Raw genomic sequence first — 21,350 nt, 5'->3', positions numbered from 1 at the left:
CATACCAAAACAGCAGAACCTGGCTTGGGCTGGTTTTCCAGACTCATCAACTCCCCAAGTTCTTCACCTGGAACAGGTAGATAGGAAGAGCTGAAGAGAATGTTCCATGTGTTGTCTTCTTGCCCACTGTTGGCCAAACTGCCCTGTACTAGCTGGAACAGCTCGCCCTGGGTTCCAGTCCCATCCCATATTCCCAGCTAACTAACTCCATCGTGTGGGGGAGACCAGGTTCTGATCCAGGGAGCACTGTGCGATCTAAGTGCTATAGCACATGGATTCTGCCGTTGCTAGCTATGTCAAGGTTTCTGCATCTTCTGTAATGAGGGCTTTATCGGGGTGCGGCAGAAGGGGGGGATGGTGGTATACACCAAGTGCTAGTGACAGTTGGGTGACTCAGGAAGGGAGACAGCTACCCTGGGTATGGAGGTATATAGTTCCATAGTCTTTCCCCCCAATCCCAGCCCTCCCTTCCTGTCTGTTTTCTCTGCCTGGTTGTTCCCCTTTAACACTAGGCCCACACGCTGGCTCGTATCACCTGGACTCTTAAGTGGGTGGAATCCTGCATATGTGTGTAGCATAAGTCCGTCCGTACCTCTGAGTCATTTGCTGTGTTGGTTACACCCAATGGGAGGAGAGAGTCTTTATCTACCTGACTCTCCTCAGACTGAAATGATAGGATGATAACTGACTCTCAGATCCTGGCCAGGTGCCAGGTGCAGTGCTGGGCACCAGCTCCACACATCCTCTTTGAGGTCGGGGCCAGTATCCTGGCAGTTATGGGCATCCAAAGGCTAAGGGGTGACTGAATGGGGCTGCTGTCCAGACAAGCAGCTGTGCAGAGTTGGGTCCTCCCACAGGAGATGCCTGGTGTCCTCAGGCTATTTCCTCCAAATTGAAGCATTCCCTCTTAAGACTTGGAAGCCCTGAATGTTTTGAGGGCCTTCTCCAGGGTTACATAAATAGCAAGCACCTGATGAGGGGTGGCACCCAATGAGAGGTGGGAGAGTGGAGGGCCGCCTGGCAGGGTGCTCTAGGGATACAGCTTTTGTGTGCCCTCACCAGGCTAGGGTGGTCGTTTTAGTGATGAACCTGTCTTGAATCAGCAATTGTCCTCTGGCTCACCAGTTAGATTTTGATCTGCCATCCATGTCCTATCTGAAGTGATGTCCAAGTGTCTGTGTCTCTTCAGAGAAACTCACACAGTAGCTAGGGAGAGTCCTTTCTCTTCTCTGAGCCTCAGTTTCCCCACCCAGCCCCCATGGTCAATCAAACTTCCTTCCTTTCCCACAGGAGATGCAAACACACATGAGACTTTTTCGGGCCTTGCCTGATTGACATCCTGGACTAAGTTTCAGAGATGCTGACTCCCCGCCATTGACACTAGCTACCCAGCTAATGCATGCACATGGCTGCCCCTGCTCTTCCTGGGTGGCCTAATCACTCACCGGGGTGCACTCAGAGGCCAGACAGCCATTTCTAGAGCAGAGGGAAAGGGTTCCTCTTCCCAGCAATTGCATCTACCTGTGACAGTTTGAGTAAGAAGGCAACAATCCCTAGGCCACTCTGGGATGTCGCCATTGAGTCAATCTGGGGGCTGGAAGCCAGGATTCCTGGATCCTAGTCTACCTGTGAGTTCTCCCCAGCAAAGGTCTTATCTCTGGGGAAGGGAAACAACCATTCTCCTCACCTATTCAGAAGAAGAATAAAGGCCATTGGTTCATTTCCCCAAGAAAAATGTACCAATCAGTAGCACAGCTCAGTGTACCAAACCTCAAGCCTTCCGTGGTACCCGACGTGGGGCTCTAGGGTCAGTGTTACCCTTTCTCAGGACTAGAACACATCCCAGCACCCTCTGATCGCAGGACCCTTTACATGGCAAAAGTGAATGGCAGCCCATGCGCCCACCGCTGAGCCTGCGTTGGGCCTCTTTTGGGAGGGGGCTGGAGGGAGGCACCTGAAGCTATCTCAGGTTATGTTCCCTGCACCTCTATCCCAGTGCATGCTGAGGGACCCTGCTGGGGTGGCATCTTAGCAAGGAGTCTTACCAGTAAGCTTGTCCACACTGGCAGACTCTTTTATTAAGCCCTCTCTTGCTTAATTCTTAACTCAGAGAGGAGGACAGCGGGCATCATCTCCTTTCTTGGGATTTCCATGAGCATCTTCTTAGGAAACTTGATAAGGTTTGAATGGTGTGGTGGCCGAGCCCCAAGGACACTAAGGGTCTGCAGTTAGAGTGGATTCATAGACTTGACCGTCTCTCTTGACAAGAAAGTGGGAGTTGGGTACCCATAAATGAGGCTCAGCTACTCATGGCTGTCACCAAGCTCCGCTGCTCACCTGCCGCTTCTGTGTGCTGGGCTTGGTCCCCCAGCCTTACTGTCTCAGAGGGCTGCCCTGTCAGTCACATCAGCATCGATTCCTCTACAACTGCACCCCCCTAAAGGAGGTAGGGTTACTTGTTCCTTGCAGGGGAAGGTTTTTCCCAGGTCCCTCCCTGGAAAGTTTTCCTTTAAAGCTTTTTGTTGAGGAGTTGATCCTGTGGTCACCCAGTGTCAATTTCTGCCCACACAGAGAATCAGGTCACAACAGTTCTGGATTCAGGGTTTTCACTGGGTTTGGGTTTGAGATTTTTTTGGGGGGTCTAGGATTTTAGGGGCTGTATGAGGTTGTCTCTAGGGAGTGCCATTTGCATGTGGTGGGTTAGACCCGGGTTAAACCTTAAGGGCAGGGCTGGTGAGATGGCTCCGTGGGTAAAGGCACTTGCTCTATAAATCTGACATCCTGAGTTCAATCTCCAGGCCTCACACGAAGGTGGAAGGAAATAACTGACTCCACAAAGTCATCAGACCTTCACACGTGTGCCGTGGTACAATTGTGCCAGCAGTCACGTGACAGCATGCACACATACACATAATAATAATTGCCCCACAAAACGAAGAGGGAGTTCTGACCTTGAGAACCCATGTAGATCATATTGGTTGAGCCTGACCTTGAGAACCCATGTAGATCATATTGGTTGAGCCTGGTAGCGACTTTAACGCAGCAAGTCTTCACGAGACTCCAGTCAGAAAGCATGACTGGCGCCCTATGAGAGACACTGAGTCGGGTACCGGATGACCCCTTAATGCCAACCTGCTTCTGCTGAAACTTCCCAGCAGACCAGCAGCTCAATGGAGCTGACTCGATGCCATGGCCAGTGTTTGGAGGCCCTGTAGAGTATCACTGGCATGTAGTGGGCAGAGGCCAGTGCCAGGAGGACCCTGCCGACAATGACCTGGACCCAAATGTCCACAGTATTGAGTCTTACAAACTTGGAGTAGAGACAGCTTCTCCATGACTGAACCAGATGTGGCTTCTATTCCTATGGAGGAAGCACTAGGGACCTAGTAGGTGGCCGGTGCCAGCTAGAGGTGATGCCAGGCAGGACCCCTGTGAGTAGTCAGTAGTCTGGCCACAAAGATATGTTGGTCCTTTGTAGAAATGGCTTACTGATGTCCACTCAGGAACCATGAGGTCAGTCAGGCCTAAGTGTCACATAAATGGTTTTACCTGTCTGAAACTTCAGTCCCATCTGAGAATTGGCTACAGGTTTTGGGGGTGTTGGGGAGAAGGAACGAATCAGTAGCTGGGAAAGGTCAGCACCTCCCAGGTGTCTGCTTCCTGCTGAAGCCAACAGCAGAAGGTTTGGGAGGCGCTGAGCGAGCAGAGGGGTGAGTCTAAATTTAGATCTTCCGAAGCCAGTCTGTAAACCAGAGCCCCAGGAATCCCAGAGAGGGACAGGTGGCACATAGCACCTCACCTCTGGTTTGCCTCCATCTGTTAGAAGGCTGCACAGGGAGAGAATAATAATTCACTGGATTTCTGGGAAGCTGTCCTCAAGAAACCAGGCAAGAGCTGGGGTTCCACTGTGAGGAGGCCTAGGCTTAGAGGTTTTTATTTGTGTTTATTGCGCTGTGTTTGCTGTGGAGCTGTGGGGGCCTGTGCTGCCCTTGGGGGAGCTACATGCTTTCGTCTTGCTGCCTGTCATCTGAGCACAGGTGAATAGGTTGACCTTTCTGTCTCGTACAGTGAATGCCAAGTCCTTTGGTCTGAAATCATATCTGGGGTTCTGAGTAGATCTGAGCTGCCACCTCACAGAGATGACCAGTCTTTGCTGCTGAACCTACTCCCCTCTCCAGGGACACATTTAAGTACCACCTGCCCCTCTCTGGGGGTGACTAGCCCTGCTTCTTGGCATATCATGCCAGAAGAGGACAGAGGATGTTTCCTAGCAAACTGCCTTGGGGACAGGCATGGGTTTGCAGTAGATATTACAGAGGAACTGGAGAATGAAGCAGTTTCAGAAGAGATGAGTGACAGGAAACTCGGGTGGGAATGCTTGGATGAAGGCCTCCTGCATAGGCTGCTGACAGTCTGAGAGGCAATATTGGGGTGGCAGATGCTACTGAGAAGGCATTTGTAGAGTCAAGTGCAGGCATGGACTTGTCTGCACAGTTCGGGCTCATGGTAAGGAGGCTCGTGGTAAGCATGCTGTGTACTCTCGTAGCACATAGGGAGACGCAGCCCACCCTCCAGGAAGTGTGCTGGAAAAAATCTGAAAGGCACAATCAGAGAAGCCAGGCGAGGATGAAAAGGGTCTGTTGAGACATCCAGGAGGAAAACGATGTTCCCACAGTGACATGTCTCCTATGTGCTGTGGCTGACAGCATGTTGGGAAGAGCACAGGAAAAGAAACAGGACACACAGGAAGACATTCCCCACACAGCAGGGCAGGAAGAGGAACAGATTTAAAAAGAAACGAAGCCCTTCTTAATTATTCATGAATTATCTGCATTGCATCCCCAGTTGCCAGCAAGTCCTCCTTTGAGCTGTTTGTGAAGTCGGAGGGGCCATTCCAATCTCTGTTCACCACCCAGCAGGAGATGGAAAGAGGAGGAGGTGTGGGCATCTATCCTCAGAGGAGGGGGGGCGTAATTAGCTCCTTCTGCAGTACCCTTGGGGACCGAATGAGGCCCGAATGTGGATCTGCAAGAAGTTCCAGCTCAGGTGGTGTCATCTGGCTGCTGGAGTTGGGATAGAACCATATTTCTTTCTCTCTCCCTCTCTCCTCTCTATCATCTATCTATCTATCTATCTATCTATCTATCTATCTATCTATCTATCTATCTATCTATCTATCTATCTATCTATCTATCTATCTCTATCATTTCTTGATCTGTGGGATGGAGGGGGGTTCCCTGAGTTAGGTATCCAGGAAGACTTACTACACACAGACCAGACCGTGGCATTGTGTGTGGCTAGGTGGCTCAGGCATTTGCATACCAATGGAGGGTATTCCTTTAGCCAGGTGCCAGTCTCTGCTGGCACCACTAAGCCAGCTCTCACAAGGCCCAGTCCGTCACCTGAGAAGTGAGAACTTGGGTCAGAAGCAGCCTCAGAGGGCTTACTGTTGGCATTTAGGGACACAGCGGGGCAGGTGTCAGTCACTAATGGAGTTGCTCAGTGGAATACTTAGAAGCCTGGCCCTTCCCAATAAAGGTGACTCCTAGTCACATGAGCCAAGGAGGACTGTATTGTCTGCAGCTCAGGACGATGAGACTTTGTCCACTCGGACTGTTCCCAAGTCAGAAGTTTTGTTAAGTCTATAACTGTTTTGCCTCTGGGCCCAATAAAACCTTCAGAGGGGGAACCGCTGTAAATTTGACAGGCTGTCAGAAGACTTCCATCTCGTCCAAGTGTGAAGAACTAACGGAAGGCAGCCATAGCTGCTGCCATCTGTGGAACTAAGCACCTTACTATGTTCCAGAGCCTTGGCAAATGTCCTTGTTCAGAAATCCTCAGAGGGCACAGGGCAGGGGGTAACGGCACGACTCGGGAGATGGCATGAGCAGGAGAGCCCACTGTCAGCTCCCCAGCACCCATGTAAAAGCCTGTGTGTAACCCCAGAGCTGGGGGACGAGAGAGAGGAGGGTGACTGTGACTTGCTGGCTAGACACTCTAGCCAGCCTGGCTAGAGTGCCTGGGAGAAGAAGGTGGGGTAGTTACTGAAGAAGGCGCCTGGGCTCAACTTCTGGCATCCACAAACACAGACGTGTGCCCGCATGCACGGTCCTCGGTGGGGATCTGATTATCCACTAGACTGCTCGTCTGTATGCCACACCCCCAAACACGCACCTGCACACACATGCATGCGTGAGTGTACACACGCTAGAATTTCAGAGCATTATGCTCGTAGCTGTTTTACTTCACTTGTTATGTGTAGAGTCGTACAGAGCTCAGACGGGAACGTGGTCCTCACGAGGGACTCTGCCCTGTGTGAGACTTCCATAGAGGAGGCGGGAATTAAGAATTGAGACTGGCTAGATTTCCTCTGTGCCACATACAAAGTCCTATCTTTGTGTACCCATGAGCTTTGTACAGTTGGGAAACAAGTCACACTCTTGAAGCCACTATGTTCCTTCCTTCAGAGTTCTGAGTTGACCTGGCTAGGATTGGTAGTTTTCACCTACCACCTCATCTCCTATACCTGCAATTTGAGTTAACAGCCATGAGAGGGGAATCGCCAGGTCAGAGGGGACCAACTGCTTTAAGCACTCAGATGCTTCGGTCCCTAGTGTTTCTGTCATAAAAAGATCAGGGCTGGCATGGCGAGCCAGCCCTGAGATAGCATTGGCTTTTGGGCAAACAGCCCCTTTTCTGTGAGTGACAGAAGGGTTTTAGTTTTTTAGTTCTGTCTGTGTTTCTACCACCTACACGGGAAGGAAGGCATGCAAAGGCTATTAAATCTCAGTCCGAGACAAATTTTTCTCTTAAAGTATTCAAAGGCATTTGCAAAATAAGGAAGGGAGCCTCGTGGGAAAACAAGATTGAGTCCTCATTTTCATCTGTAACTCGGTCCTGTTGACTCTCAGCCTTCCCAGCGAGGGCTGATGTGTCTGGAAAGCATAACAGACGAATCTTGCAAAGGTCAAAAGGGATGATTCCCACCCCCAGTCTGCACATGTTAGCCCGAGGGAAGCAGGCGCTGACATAAAAGCCTTCCATCTGATGGGCTTATCAAATCAACCCCGTCTTTCTCCTCTGCCAGAGCGCTGCTGCAAGCAGCATGGGGGTGCCCGGGCAGTGCAAAGCTGGAATCCCCTGAGCAAGCAGCGTTTCAGCTGGCTGGACAGATCAAATAACACTTGGGCTAGTTAACAAAAGACGCAAGCGGGAAGGTGTTGGAAGCCAGAGTGTGGAAATTTACCCAACATTGTTTCTTTGACAGGGAAGGGGACACTCTCTGAGAGATGCTGCTGCATTCCTGTGGTCCTACTGCATCCGGTGGAGCAGTCTGAGTCAAGGTGGCGTGGATGAGTGGGTGAAAGAGGATGTGCCCCCATCCGAAGCCTCTGGAGGGTCCTGGCCTGGCAGCTGAGTTCTTTTTGGACTTGGGGCAGCAGGTGTAGCTGCAGAGCTCGTGAGAGAGCAGTTTTCTCCGGCTCTTACTCACCAAACTGGTTGGGGTTTGGGGACTCTAAAGGGAACTCGGGGAAAGATAACCTGGCAACGATGGAAAGGAACCCCCAGAACCTTCTAGAACCTATTAACTGGATCCCCTCTTACTGCTCAGAGCACAGAGGGAGTCTGTGATCCTATTAAGCTTTGGACCCACTTAAGGAAAGCAACACAGCTCAGCAAGCAGCTCCTGCATTTGAGCCAGACAGGAGGACTCAAAGGGAGAGAGTTGCTGCATATTTTACTCCGAGATCCAAGGAGATAGAAGATAAGGACACTGGCTTTCCCTTCTAATAATGCCAGATCTGGAAGAAGCATGAACCATTTTAAGCATCTAAGAGGGTTCTTGAAGCATAGGAGTTGGTGGCAAACCCTCCCAGTGCAGGTAAGAACAGTTGCAGCATCCAGCTGAGCACGTCAGTGAGCAAGGACTTGCGGCTGTTCCTGTCCCCTGGCAGCAGTGACCTCACCAGAAGCAAAAGCGTCCCTCAGTTGTGAGGTTTGACAGGATGAGGTGTGCCAGGGAAACAACTCGCTGGAACTTGGCCTTTCCTGCCTGTCTCCGCATCCCCCAAGAGGCCCCAGACCACTGAGTCAACGATGGCCGAGAAAGGTGACTGCATTGCCAGTGTCTACGGGTATGACCTTGGAGGGCGCTTCGTTGACTTCCAACCCCTAGGCTTTGGGGTCAACGGACTGGTGCTGTCGGCTGTGGACAGCAGGTCTTGCCGGAAGGTAGCCGTGAAGAAGATTGCTCTGAGCGATGCCCGAAGCATGAAGCACGCGCTCCGAGAGATCAAGATTATCCGGCGCCTGGACCATGACAACATTGTCAAGGTGTATGAGGTACTAGGACCCAAGGGCAGCGATCTGCAGGGCGAGCTCTTCAAGTTCAGCGTGGCCTACATTGTCCAAGAGTACATGGAGACTGACCTGGCCCGGCTGCTGGAGCAGGGCACGCTGACCGAGGAGCATGCCAAGCTGTTCATGTACCAGCTGCTGCGTGGGCTCAAGTACATCCACTCTGCTAATGTGCTGCACAGGGACCTGAAGCCCGCCAACATTTTCATCAGCACGGAGGACCTTGTGCTCAAGATTGGGGATTTCGGGCTGGCAAGGATTGTGGATCAGCATTATTCGCACAAGGTAAGACTGCCTGGAAAGGCTGCCCCCGGCGACCTGTGGGATCCTCAGGGATGCACGCAGCGTTCCAGAGGGTTTGTCCTTTCTACCTTAGAATCAGGAGACTGATGTTAGCCTGGGGGGAGATGGAAGGTGCAAGAAAAGATCGATGGCTTGAAAAGTTGCTGGGTATGAGGGATCTAGCTCCTTGGTTTCACCACATGACTCTGGGCTGTGTGTGTGAACGGTCAGACTCAACAGTGTCTAAACTTTCTTTTAGCCCGGAGCTCTGTGGCTTTTATACTGTGTGGTTGGTGACTGTTTTCTATCTATCACATCCACTGATCCTAAACGTTTGCATCATTGTGTCGTTTCCATTACTGGCTGCTCAGGAGACCCCAGGAGGCTCTCCATGCTAAAAACATTATGCTCTGGTCTGTCTTACCTACTCCTCTCAGCAGGGCTGGCCCATCCTGGGTCTCTTCAGTCAGTGAAGAGTGAGCAATGGGTGGCAGGGGTGGAGGGGGGGGGGACACTAATCTGATAAACTAGTGCTCACTACAGATGAGCTGATGTCTGCCCTCTTAGGTCCTTCCCTCTGTGGAGTCAAGTCATGCTTGAGGATGATTCTGTTAGAGTCCCCCATGGTGCATCACAGAACCATCCCAGCCGCACCGATAGTGACACATGTTACCACCATCTGTTTCCAAAAGCCCAGGCCTCCTTCCTGACCCGCTGCATCTTCGGGAATAGCCTGTTCTCCTCTGCCAGACATGTTGCCCCTGTAAGGTGCCTGGGAGCCCCTCCTGAACATGTCACCCGTCACCCTGAAACAGAGCCAGTCTTCCAGCAAAATCTTTATACTTTTTTTTTATTATTATTAGAATAGAACATCTCACAGGAAGTAAAGTACCCCGTGAAATGTTAATAGCCAAGGGCGAGAGTAGCCATGGAAGATGAGGGTGACTCTGACCTTGGATATGGTTTTGCTCTATCTCTAGGATCTTCCTTGTTCCTCTTCTCTGTGCAGTAGGAAAGAGTAGCAGGTAAAGGAGCCACGACTCCCTGTTCACCGGCACCGGCTGGAACTTGACTCCTGCCCCAATTTCAGACCCCACAGAAATCTCACTGCCTCTGGCTTATCAATGCCACATGTTCCTTTGCTACCTTAACCATGTGCTTGCCCCCTGCGTTCATCCCCACAGCCCTGTCATCTGTCGAGATTGACACCCGAGTCTGTAGGCAAGAAGCCCATGGCAAAGAAACAAAAGGTAGCTTCCTTCTCTGTCTTCCCAATACGACAGGCCGTTTGTTCCCTTCCCTTCTTGTCAGGGGCTATGATGTCATGTCATTGAACCAATGGTTTTAACCCTAAATAGTTGTTTTCTCACAGAAATGGATCTAGAGAATCTACATTTCTATCTTGGATACATGTGTATGGGTGTTTGCCTACATATATGTCTGTGCACCATGTGTGTGCCTGAGGAGGTCGGCAGAGGACTTCGGATTGTCAGGAAGATGGCTCCTGGGGTCAGGGTTTGCCATAGTGGCATCTTTGTTTTATTGGAAACAGGGTCCAGCTCTGTAGCCCAGGCTAGCCTGAATTGCAAATCAGTCTTGGCCTCCTTGGTGTTGGGATTACAGGCATTTCCCATCAATCTCAATTGTTGAAACAAGTCTTGGCATGCGGCATGGTATGAGCCACCCCACGGTGTGAGGAGTTCAGGAGGTGGGCTCCCTATTGATGGCACTGTTTTGGACAAGAATCTCTCACCCCTGGAACCTCAGTTTCCCCCACTTTTGACAGAGCTGTGTCCTCTCTGCATCTCTGACTTGTAGATAGGAATCAAAAATACCCATGAATGTAGAATCGCTTAAAAATTGGTAAAAACTACACTGAGCTGAAGCACAGTGCAGGGGCCTGGGGCTGCAGAAGGACGGGGGTCACATGACTCTGCTTACCATGTTCCTGCCACTTCCTGGTGGGACTTTTCATTCTCCCCATGCAAAGGAATTCACGTGTTCTCATTTCATCTCCTTAAATGAGAGGGGGTGGCCTATATGAGGCTAGAGACAGTAACTGGAGCCAGTTACTAACCTGGTGTGTGTTCACATTGACCTGGCTGGTATCCCGGGGTCAGTCAGGCGTCACCTACTGTAGCCATTTGCCCTTATTCATTTTCTGTTCTTAGCTTGCTGCCCTCCTCTCCCTCCAAAGATGAGGAAGGCTTTGTACTCGCTGCTTTTATTTATCCACTGCGCACTGAAATCAGTTCTCACTTAATCCTCATAATACTGTGAGGCACTTAGGGCGAATGGGCCATTTGACACCCAGACAAGTGGCTTTATAACACAGCATGAGGCTCCCAGGGCCTGAGAGGGGAGGAGCCCAAGGAACTGGGGCCTTCTCACACACAGTGAGGGCTCTTCTTCCTGAAGCGCACTGGATTCTGGGTGGGAACTTCCTTTGCGGTCCTTCCTCTCTTCTAGCACTGACCACTTTCCACTCTACCTGTGGGCATTTTTGTCTGGGTCTGTTCCCTCCCTGGCAGAGTCCCATGCTATTGGGGGGATGTTTCTTGTTCAGAATGGAGTCTTACTGGTTTCTGAGATCTGGGCCTCAGTTGATTTTGCCTGTTTTACTGGTCAGAGGGAAGGACCTTATGGATAGGAAGCTAATGTGTTTATAGATTCCATGGCTGGAAAGTGTAACCAAGAAAAGGAACTCCACACTCTTGAGATGTGTGTGTTCCTATCATGTGCACCTGTGCTTGCCAGTGTCCTTGGAGAAGGGTGTCACCAGGCCATCTGCTCTGTGAACACTGTGTCTCTTGAAGAGGATCATTACTTACCTGGACTTACCTTTTCCATATACTGATCCAGTCCAGGGCCAGAGTGGTCCAGCTAGAGACCTCTTGGCTATGCATGATCCACCTAGCAGTGTGTAGCAGTGTGGTCTTCCCCCTTCCATCTTTATCCTGGGTAGACAGTGTCTCTTCCACGCCTGCATCCTTCATCTGCTATAGGACCTTCCTAGGGCCGGTACCCACTCTGCTGGTCTATGGGAGATTCCAAAAGAAACACAATGTAGACAGTCCCACAGGCCAATCCAATGTAGACAACCCTGCAGGTCAACCCCACTGGTCAGCTCGATGTAGACAGCCCCGCATGGAGATTCTCTTCTTAGATGATCCTTGTTTGGGTCAAAAATGACAATTCAAACCAACCATCAGAACTAGTGACTTGCTGCCAGCCATGCCCCACCTTCCCCACCTCCTAAAAGATGACACAGACCCACCCAAAGCCCCCAGAACATGACCTTCTGAGGGGACATTTCAGGTTCAAACCGTGACAGTCATTATTCAGCTTACTGCATGGTTGAGAGTTCCTTTTCCTTCCCTAGATGATGCCTGGAATAAGAGATCCGTGTGCAGGCTTCATGGCTACCCTGCCCCTCCCTGTCATTTCACAGGTAGACCGATGGAAGGGGAAGAGCCGTGCATAGCTTGTGACTGCATTGTTCTGTTTAGTTTTATAAGCCCACTTCTCATATATTTCCATTCTGCTGCAGCTTCCTTTTTCTCTGTGGACTACTCTCTAAACAGCTGGGTTTGGCCTGGGACTCCTGATGTATCCTGCCCTGGCCTCAAACTCCATATCCTCCTGACTTAGCCTTCTACATGCTATGTTACAGGTGTGCACCCCACACCCAGCTTCCATTCTGCTTCTCTCCTAGGATTCTTATTAATCCGCTGAAAGGGGGGGGGGGGCAACATTTTTTCAGGTGCTCTAGGGACTAAGCCACTCACGGAGCTGCTTGCCCAAGTAGATGTCATGATGAAACCAGGTCTCAGTTTACATCTGCTGAAGCGTGGCCCTGGGAGAGTTGTGACACTTCCTGAGTGACACTTCCTGAGAACATATCCATTCCTGATTTTTGAGTTCCTTTCCGCTCACTTCCCCTACAAACTTCATTATTCCATGTTATTTGTGTCAAGAAGAGGTGGCTGAGTGATCCGAATGTTGTTTTCCTTTGAATTTATCAGATTAGGAGATGAATGATCTCAAAGGGATAAAAAAAAAAAAAGCTTAAGACTTCACTGAGCCCTAGGTAAACTCTAGGAAATGTTATCAGCTCCCTGGAAAGCAGGCATGATCTATCCACTCACTGAGAGCCTCATTGTCGGAGTGAATGGGTCACCCGGAGCCTTCCAAACCCGCACAGGGACCTCTGAAGACCACCTGCAGACTCAGCTTCCATAGGGTACAGAGGGAAATGCCCAGGTGAGAAAGGAGGAGAAAACAGGCTCATGAGAATTTGGGCAGCAAAAGATCTTCCATTTTGGCAGGTCTCTGAAGCAACTGTGCCCTTCCTGCTAGGCTGGTGCTTTGAGCCCCAAACCTCTAGCTACTTCCTAGTCTGTCTTCTTACCTCATTCTTTTTTTTTTTTTTTTTTGGTTTTTCGAGACAGGGTTTCTCTGTGGCTTTGGAGCCTGTCCTGGTGCTAGCTCTTGTAGCCCAGGCTGGTCTCGAACTCACAGAGATCCGCCTTTCTCTGCCTCCCGAGTGCTGGGATTAAAGGCGTGCGCCACCATCGCCCGGCTTCTTACCTCATTCTTGACCAGAAAGCTTTCCCTTCACCTGTCTATCTCCTGGCAGTTCCCTACAAACCAGCCAGCTTGGTGGGGTCTCTAAGGGAGGTTACACGCCAGCAGCATCAGCTGATGCTTGGCTCTCATCTCAGAGGCTCGGGTCGAGCCATATGTAGGCCCCATGGAATCTCTTGCTCCTGATCCTGTAAGAACCATTGACGGAAAGAAATGAGGTGTCTTGCCTGTGGATGGAAGCCAGTGCTTGTGATACAGCCCATAATGCTCAGCCCTGCAGTTCTTAGACCAGCCCTGGAAGACCATGTACCTTAACTGGAGGGCTTGATCACGGTGGGGCCGTGAGGCACACGCAGCACAGCTCTGGAGATCCTCAATTGCATTTCTTCGGAAACCACTTGTTCCCCCATGGCACCATTTGACCCAAAGCTGCACAAACCGGGATCCTAAACAAAAGGATCCCTGCGTGTTTCTGCTTGATTTTAACAGTTGGGAGATATGAACGGTGATTTTTGGAAAACACGCACTTCTCCTTCTGGCGTAAACTACTTTAAAGATGTTATTTGAAAAACAAAACGCTGGTTTCACAGTTGGATAGGAACGAGTGTTTGAAGGCTCGGCAGATTGCTGTAGTTTGTTTAAGGCCGTGGTTCATTTGTGGCCCCGGAGGAGCCCACAAGACTAAGCACAGTCTGCAGCCTGGGAACCCTGCCAGGGACAACTGGAAGCCAAGGCTGCCTTCGTGGTTGCTGGTTTAGTGTCACCTTGCCTCCTCCCCTATCTGTTCTACCTGCCCTTGATGATCTCTGCCATCTTCCCAAAAAGATACCCAGAAAGTGTCTTCCTTCCTACATCATAAACTCTGGAAACTGAACCAGAGGAAGAATGGTCTCATCTGTGGCTTTAAGAGCATCTTTGCAATTAGGAGAGCACCCTTTGGGGTCTCAGTGTTTGCTTATATCCCAGATGGTCTCTGCTGGGAAAACAGTGCAGAGGATGGGGAAGACCCGCCCAGGACCCCACAATGGACTAGGGCCCATCATACTGGTACCATGGGGGACCGAGACACCCACAGAGGCCATGGGAAAATGGACATGTAAAAGGACATCTTGCTAAGGGACCAGCCAGCGGAGAAGGTTAGTTTCTTCTTAAGCTATTAAACATGTTATTCCAAATCAGTGGAGCTGAAAAGATGTATTTAAAAGACTATGGGGTCTCCTTTTTAAGGAGGAAAAATATGACTGAAGAGATTAGAACCGAGGCTGTCCTGCAGAGTAAGTGTCTGGATGCTCAGGCAAACTTGGAAAACTAATTTTCAGGGCTCTCAGGGCCACCTTGCTCCCCTTCACTGCGGAAGTCCTGGGAACAGGAACCTCAGCCTCGTGGTGTCCTTCTCTGCCCACTACACCCAGGCTCTTCCAAAAGCAACCCCAACGAGCTCCAGGGGGTATTTCACAATTACTTCACCCCAAGCAGTGATCAGTCAGGACTAAGCTATTCAGAGTCCTGAGGTAAGGTCCTGGAGTAGTCAAAGGGAAATTGCTGGCAAGCATGGCTGAGCAAGGGAGAAAGGGGCTTGCGGTACCGGCTATTTACCAACCAGTGTGCTGTTTTGTCGTGCTCAAATGGTACACAGCGTCTATACATTGCTGCTGCCTCAAGTCCAAGTTCAGCTTCTCAAGTATGCCTGGGGGTGGATTGTCCCCGGGGAGCAAACAGCTGACTAAATGGTTCAGGGGAATCCATGGCTCCTCCTCTGACCTCCCTTCTGTGAACACCCACCTGGCACTCACCTGTCAATCTGGGCTCCCTGCTGCTATGATGAGCACAAAAGGTTCAGAGTCCGGGAACACTCAGCCTGCTGATGATGCTGAGAAGCATCCCATAGAGTACAAGGCTGGCGGGTGGCAAGTTCTTTATTACTGGAACAAAGTATCTTTATTTTCCTCTCATTTTAAAAGTTTATGTTCCCTGGATTCAAGATTCACATGTTTTTGTCCGTTGTTAAGAACGCCCTCTCTCTCTGCTTTCTGTCACTGTTTTTACAAAAAGATGAGATGTTTTTCCTTCCTGCTGCTAGACCCCTGTATGTCATGTGCTTTTCCCTCTGGCCACTTTCAAGATTTTCCTTCGCTGTCTAACTGTCAGCAGTTGAAACATGCTCTTTTTTATTCAGCCTTTGCTGTGTTGGACTTTTGGGGACAGCAGTCTAAAACAGAAGGTTCTGAGGGTGGGAACCGTGCCTTCTCTGACTTTACTGGCTCCCATCTAAATCAGGATCATACAGCTGAGTTGGAGACCAGCGCTTTTCTCGAGCACAATTTGCAGTCCCCCACCTCACCCAGAGTGACAACACCAACTTGTCATTGTGCCCCCCTGGAAATGCCGTAAGCAGTGACAGCTCCGGTCCCACACACTGTTCCCTCACACCCATATAAACTACAGAGTCTCAGATGTCCTCAGTCATCGAGTTCTCCAGGAGAGTCAGTCAGTCGCCCTCCTCGCCCCCTCCTCTTATCCACACTCTTGAGTGGCCTGTTTGCCTCTTCCAGATCCCCCAGGGGACCCTTGGATTAAGGACACATCTCATTCATGCCCATTTTTCTGGCATTTAGCACAGTATCTGACCCATAAAACGTGCTCAGGAAATGCTGGTCGACTCATGTACCAGCATCTCCGGATGACGCTTAACTATTCCTCAGGACAGCTTTTAACTATTTAACCTCCCCTGCCCTGTCGCTTCCACAGCCCTGCAGTCTGGGGCCCCTCTGTCTCTTGTTACTCGATGCTTGCTGGTGTTAAATGACTCATCCTCAGATTGTCTGTAATAGGCACTACCGTTCGGCAGATGGGGACACTGAGGCACAACAGTCACCCAGGCAGTCTGACTACCAAGCCCAGCAGAAGACACACGTTCAGTCCCTGGTCCACTGCCCAGGGCCCACACCATCCTACCTGCCCTCTCGCTGACCCCCATCTTCCTGTCAAAACCTTTCTGAAGTTCCGTGAAGAATAGACCCTAAGTGATTTCATCCGCCCAGAGTGAGTGTGAAGTCTCTGCTCTGTAAACGACACCCCATCCCTGCTCCTGTGGGTTCTTTGCCAGTGTGTCATCCTAAGGGCTCACAGTGGGCTGTTGGCCAATTAATTTGTTAGTTCCATATTCTCTATTTTAAATTTATGTGGTTGGGTTTTTGTTTGCTTTTAAGCTCAAGCACAGGTTGTGACCTTTGCTCCTGATAGAGCTCATCTTCTTGGCTCAGAGAGATCTTTGTGAACCTTTATTCTATCATCCAACTCTGTCCTTCACAGCTTCATAATATATTTAAGGACTTCACCTGCCTCCTAGGACTTCCCCTATACCACTAATTAAAATGTGCATAAAGAGATTAGGCCAAAGGCCCAGCCTCATGGCCACCGGGCCCCTCTGGCCTGTGAACCACACAACTAGATACCCATTTACGTAATTATTTAGCCATTTAACCCACATTTTTAACACTTGTCCACAAAGATGTAGAGGATGTGGCTAGAGGAGGAACAGTCTCTTTATTGAGGCTCAGGGGCACTGTTCTCAGATCTCTTGTGTTCTACCTCAGTACAATTTAAGCTCCCTCTGAAGTAGAATAAAGTTGCATGGCCATCTGCAACACTTTAGCCCCTAGACACGCACAGTACGGGTGTTGGCCGACATTACTGTTTTAAGAAAAATGGATACGTGAAAACTCTTAAACTTCAAGAAATCATGTTTATCCCCACAATGCTGTGTCACGCAACTGTTTTCAATGGTGTTAAAGGTGTTTAGAATCACAGAGAAAAGCCTTATATAGTGATGAACTTAAAAGGTAAGACAGTGACTAGCCAAATGGCCCAGAGCGGGAAACTTCTTGCCCCGTTGGAGCAGGGCTGGCTCCCTGAAGCCCAGGTGAAGGGAGATGAGGACACATCTCCCACAGGAGCCTCATGGTGTGGGCACCACGTGCACACACATAATTTAAAAAGCAGTGCTCAGGCCAGGTGGTGGAGGCACATGCCTTAAATCCCAGCACTTGGGAGACAGAGGCAGGTGGATCTCAGTGCGTTTGCAGCCAGCGTGGTCTACAGAGTGAGTTCCAGGACAGCCAGGGCCACACAGGGAGACCCTGTCTTGGAAAAAACCAAAATACAAATACACAGAACTTTATAGGGGATACGATCATAGCACCTGAGAAAAAATAAGAAATATACATTAAAAACAGGCTACAGGAGCTGAAGAGAGGGCTTGGTAGGTAAGAGCACTGGCTTGACTTTCCAGGGGACCCCAGCCCCTGCCACCTTCATGCACATGACAGACACTCGGACACATACCCAAAAATCTAAAATAATTTTTAAAATAGACTACAAATAGAAACTCCACGGTGTTAATGGCAATTGATGTTTGTATTTTTGTTGTAGTTTCAAAATTCCCCAAATCGTAGGGGTGAGACTATGCATGGCTTCGGGAGAATGAGTTTTCCCAGTGAGCGTTCAGGAAATTTGACACAAAAGTAAGTTCACTGAAACTGTATTCATTATGCGGGGGGGGGGGGGGGAGACCTGTTTAATCCGAATCCTTCAGTTACCCAGAGAGAATAGAGGAGCCTGGGAAAACTGACCCTCAGCCATGTTCTCTGGTATAATAAGCCTTACCTCCCCGCCCACCCAGAGTGGCAGTCCTGCTTCAGCTTCTGAGGAAACTGAGCAAGTTTCACGGTTCCCCCACCCCCACAACCCCTGCCAGGAAGCAGGGCAGCTCCCTCAGGTAGAGTAAGCAGGTGTTAGTGGGCACCTCCATGAGCCTGCCTGTGGCTGGCTCCATCCCCACACTCCGTCCGCTTACTGGACTGGGGGAGACACCAGATGATGTGTGAAATTGAAATCTGCAGTCTTGTCAGGCATCAGGAAAGTACCCAACAGATAGTGGCTGTTGCTTAGCCGCGACTCTTGAGTCTTAGACACCGGACTTTCTACCACTCGTGGTGAATTGGGAGTGGGGTGAGGTGTGTGTGTGTCGCCCTTGTTTCTCTCCTAGGGTACAAAGGCATGCGGAAGGGTGGGAATGAGCGAGAACACCTTGGAGTGAACTTGTTGCAGTGGGTTGATGAAGTACTAGGTTTATGAATAGGGAGGCCACAACAGGAGGCCCTAAATGTTAACACTTTTGCAGTTTGGCTAAAGGCTGGTTCTAGTTTGAAGGTTACATGTGGGATTGTAGCCAAAGTCCTTAATAATGTGTAGGCTTTGGGCCAAATCATGAGACTAGACACCGGCAATAACCAGTGAGAGCAGGCAGTGGACACTGGCAGTGACCGGTTAGAGCGGGCAGTGGACACCGGCTGTGACCGGTCAGTGAGAGCAGGCAGTGGACACTGGCAGTGACCGGTTAGAGCGGGCAGTGGACACCGGCTGTGACCGGTCAGGGTGGACAGTGGACACCGGCTGTGACCGGTCAGAGCGGGCAGTGGCTTCAGGTTCTGTCACACTGCTTTCTCTGCTTCATTGTCCCCACTGGAAACCTACTGAGACCCAGACCCTGGGAACATAGATTTCCCACAGAGGAACCAGCACTCCCTGCTCCAGCACATAGCAGGTTGGTAGAAAGCCACCTGTTCTGGTCTTCCTTGCAGTCAGACTGTGCTTCAGATTTGTCTGTAAACTTTTTAAAACATGGTATACTATTCCCCATATAATTGAATGACTTTTAGAATTACTCATGTATCTATTGCTAGAATTTATTTTAGAACATTTCATTGCCCCCCAAAATAACTGTATTCCCCGGTTGCCACCTCCTTCCCCAAGTTCCCATCACCTACTCTAAGCAGCCACCCATGTTTCTGTATCCATAGAGTCGACCTTGCTGGATATTTCACTTAGCCATATAATATGACCCTTTGACCTTTTGGGTCAAACTTCCTGCATTCAGCAGAATGCCATCAGATTTATTCAGTGGTAAAGCAGATATGAGAGCTTCGTTTGTCTTTATTATCTAATAATAATCTATATCAGAGCTGTCTCGTAACCCTCTATTGATACACATCTGGGTTCTTTCTTTTGGGGCTATTATAAGTAATACTGGCGTGGGCGCTCATGTGCACGTTCTCCTATGGACATGTTTTATAGAGAGACATCATTGGATCATGTGTTTCTGCTGAGGAACTGTCCTATCAGACTCCATTGCAACATTGTAGCCCATAGACAAGGTGTGAGGGTTTGTTCTCTCCATGACCTCAAACTTCATTTTTCCCTAGTCCTCCAGCAAGTGTGAGTAGAATTTCACTGCGGTTTGAATCCATCCATGGTTAACGGTGCTGAGCCTCCTTGGTGTGCATACAAGCCTTTTACATGTCTCTGTGTATCTAGAGATCTTTGCCTATTTTAATTGGGTTATATTATTAATTTAGAACTTGGAGAGGCTTCATATATTCTAAGTCCAAGTTCTGGGGCTTGTTGCTTCGCTTGCTTTATACCGTCCTCAAAAGTGTAAATGTTTTCAGGCTGGGTGTCTAGCTTGGTGGGAAAGCTCTCTGGCCTGGCAGGCTCAGGTCCTGGATTTTACCTTCAGTATCACAACAGAAAAAGAAAACAGGTTTCCATTTCAGCAATATCCATCTTGGTTTTTTTTTTGTTGTTGTTGTTACTTTAGTTTATGGTGTCTCAACTGAAGGGGCGTGGCCGATCGGAAGTTGTAATTAACCAAACCAACTTAAAATAATATTTAGCTTTAATAAACAGAAGAAAGGAAACTTCCAAAACCAGGGTTCCAGCGATTCAGGAGAGCAGGAACACAAAGAGGAAGAAACAAGTGCACATGGGTATTTTATCTGTTTTTCTGTGGCCCCAGAGGGACACACACTAAACAGATGGTGATTGGCTAAAGTCTCCCATCACTTAACCAGGAAGCCACTGCCAGTCCTGTGTGCTTCCCGCTCCCAGACTATGTTTAGGGAGGATGCCTGGTTTAAAAGTGTGGCTAAAGCACGTCTTAAGCAGGGCTCCAGACAGTGACCCTCGGCTCCAAGCTCTGTAGAGAACATTGTCTCTGTGACAGGTGTCTGATGCCTCCAGTGAGTCCTGCCAGAGACCCAGCAGGTCAGAACCCTAACAAGAGCATCCACAAATAATGCTAGGGACTCTTGATCAACTCTTGTTTCATAGATACATGGCTGTCACAGCCAGGTAAGAACTCTGAACTCAGCTATGTACCCAGAGAGACTTCTAGAAAAGGAAATGAGGGGAGAGGACGGGAGGGGAAGAGAAAGAGGAGAAAAAAAAGGAGGTGGAGAGATGCCAACATGGTGGCCATCTTGCATAGCTCCTAACACTCCAAAATGTAACTTGCCTGAGGTAATGGCAGAGTCAGCTTTGTGGAAAGCGGCAAAGAACAGCAAAACAAAAACAAGTCTTTTTAGAAATTGTTGGATTTTCTCTTTTAACTTCAAATTGGTTTCTAGTCTGAACCTTCATAGTCCAAGCTGCCAAATGTAATTTAAGGTTCCCTGTTCCTACCTGTGGGCTTGCGCCATAATAAACTAAAATTCAGAAAGTCCGGCAAGTGAAGGAAGCCGTTCAGTCATAGCAAATTAAATTCTGTTCCTGGGGTGTTATGTACCAAGGCCGGAAATTGAATGAGGACATTTGAAAGATATTTCGAGCGACGGGGTTTGAGACAAAGGCTTTTTTTCTTAACCCTCGTGTGGCCAGAACTTTGCCCCACTCCCTGAACGGCTACCAAAGCTTTGCCTACCATCTGTTCTTTGTGGAATTATGCTTTTGAACAATAGCTGTTCTCAGATGTGGCTCTGGCTTAAACAGATTAGATCTACATGGTTTATACTTAATCACATTGCTAAATGTGGGGCACCTGTTCTTGTTACAGACCCACAGCTGGTTTTGCTAACAGACCACCAGTGCCCGCTACACCCCTGTAGTGCAAGGTGTCCCTCCATCCAGCTTGGGCCCTCTTGATTCACCTGCTCTGGGAAGTAAGACTTCCCTGAAGTCCCAGTGTGCATGTATAGGGTCCTTAGGAACCTTGGGTGTCTGGAAGAGTCGGGAGCAAGGTTCAGTGGAGATTGTAGATTCTGGGCTGTGGAACCATAGAACAAGGC

At 49.6% G+C, this 21,350-nt stretch overlaps 1 protein-coding gene across 3 annotated transcripts in view; it reads left to right on the top strand.

Annotated features, from left to right (window-relative positions):
* Mapk4 (mitogen-activated protein kinase 4) overlaps positions 1-21,350 on the top strand; it is a 129,848-nt gene that overhangs the window by 79,695 nt on the left and 28,803 nt on the right. For all 3 annotated transcript variants that reach the window (XM_026783485.1, XM_005356258.3, XM_026783486.1), the window contains exon 2: positions 7,268-8,643. In XM_026783485.1, the coding sequence (XP_026639286.1) occupies positions 8,098-8,643 (546 nt within the window). In that variant the 5' untranslated portion in view covers positions 7,268-8,097. The remainder of the gene's footprint in view (positions 1-7,267; positions 8,644-21,350) is intronic.

Source organism: Microtus ochrogaster, chromosome 18 (genome assembly GCF_000317375.1).
Source record: "Microtus ochrogaster isolate Prairie Vole_2 chromosome 18, MicOch1.0, whole genome shotgun sequence".
Classification (NCBI taxonomy): domain Eukaryota; kingdom Metazoa; phylum Chordata; class Mammalia; order Rodentia; family Cricetidae; genus Microtus; species Microtus ochrogaster.
This window is presented reverse-complemented; position numbering and strand designations above follow the sequence as displayed.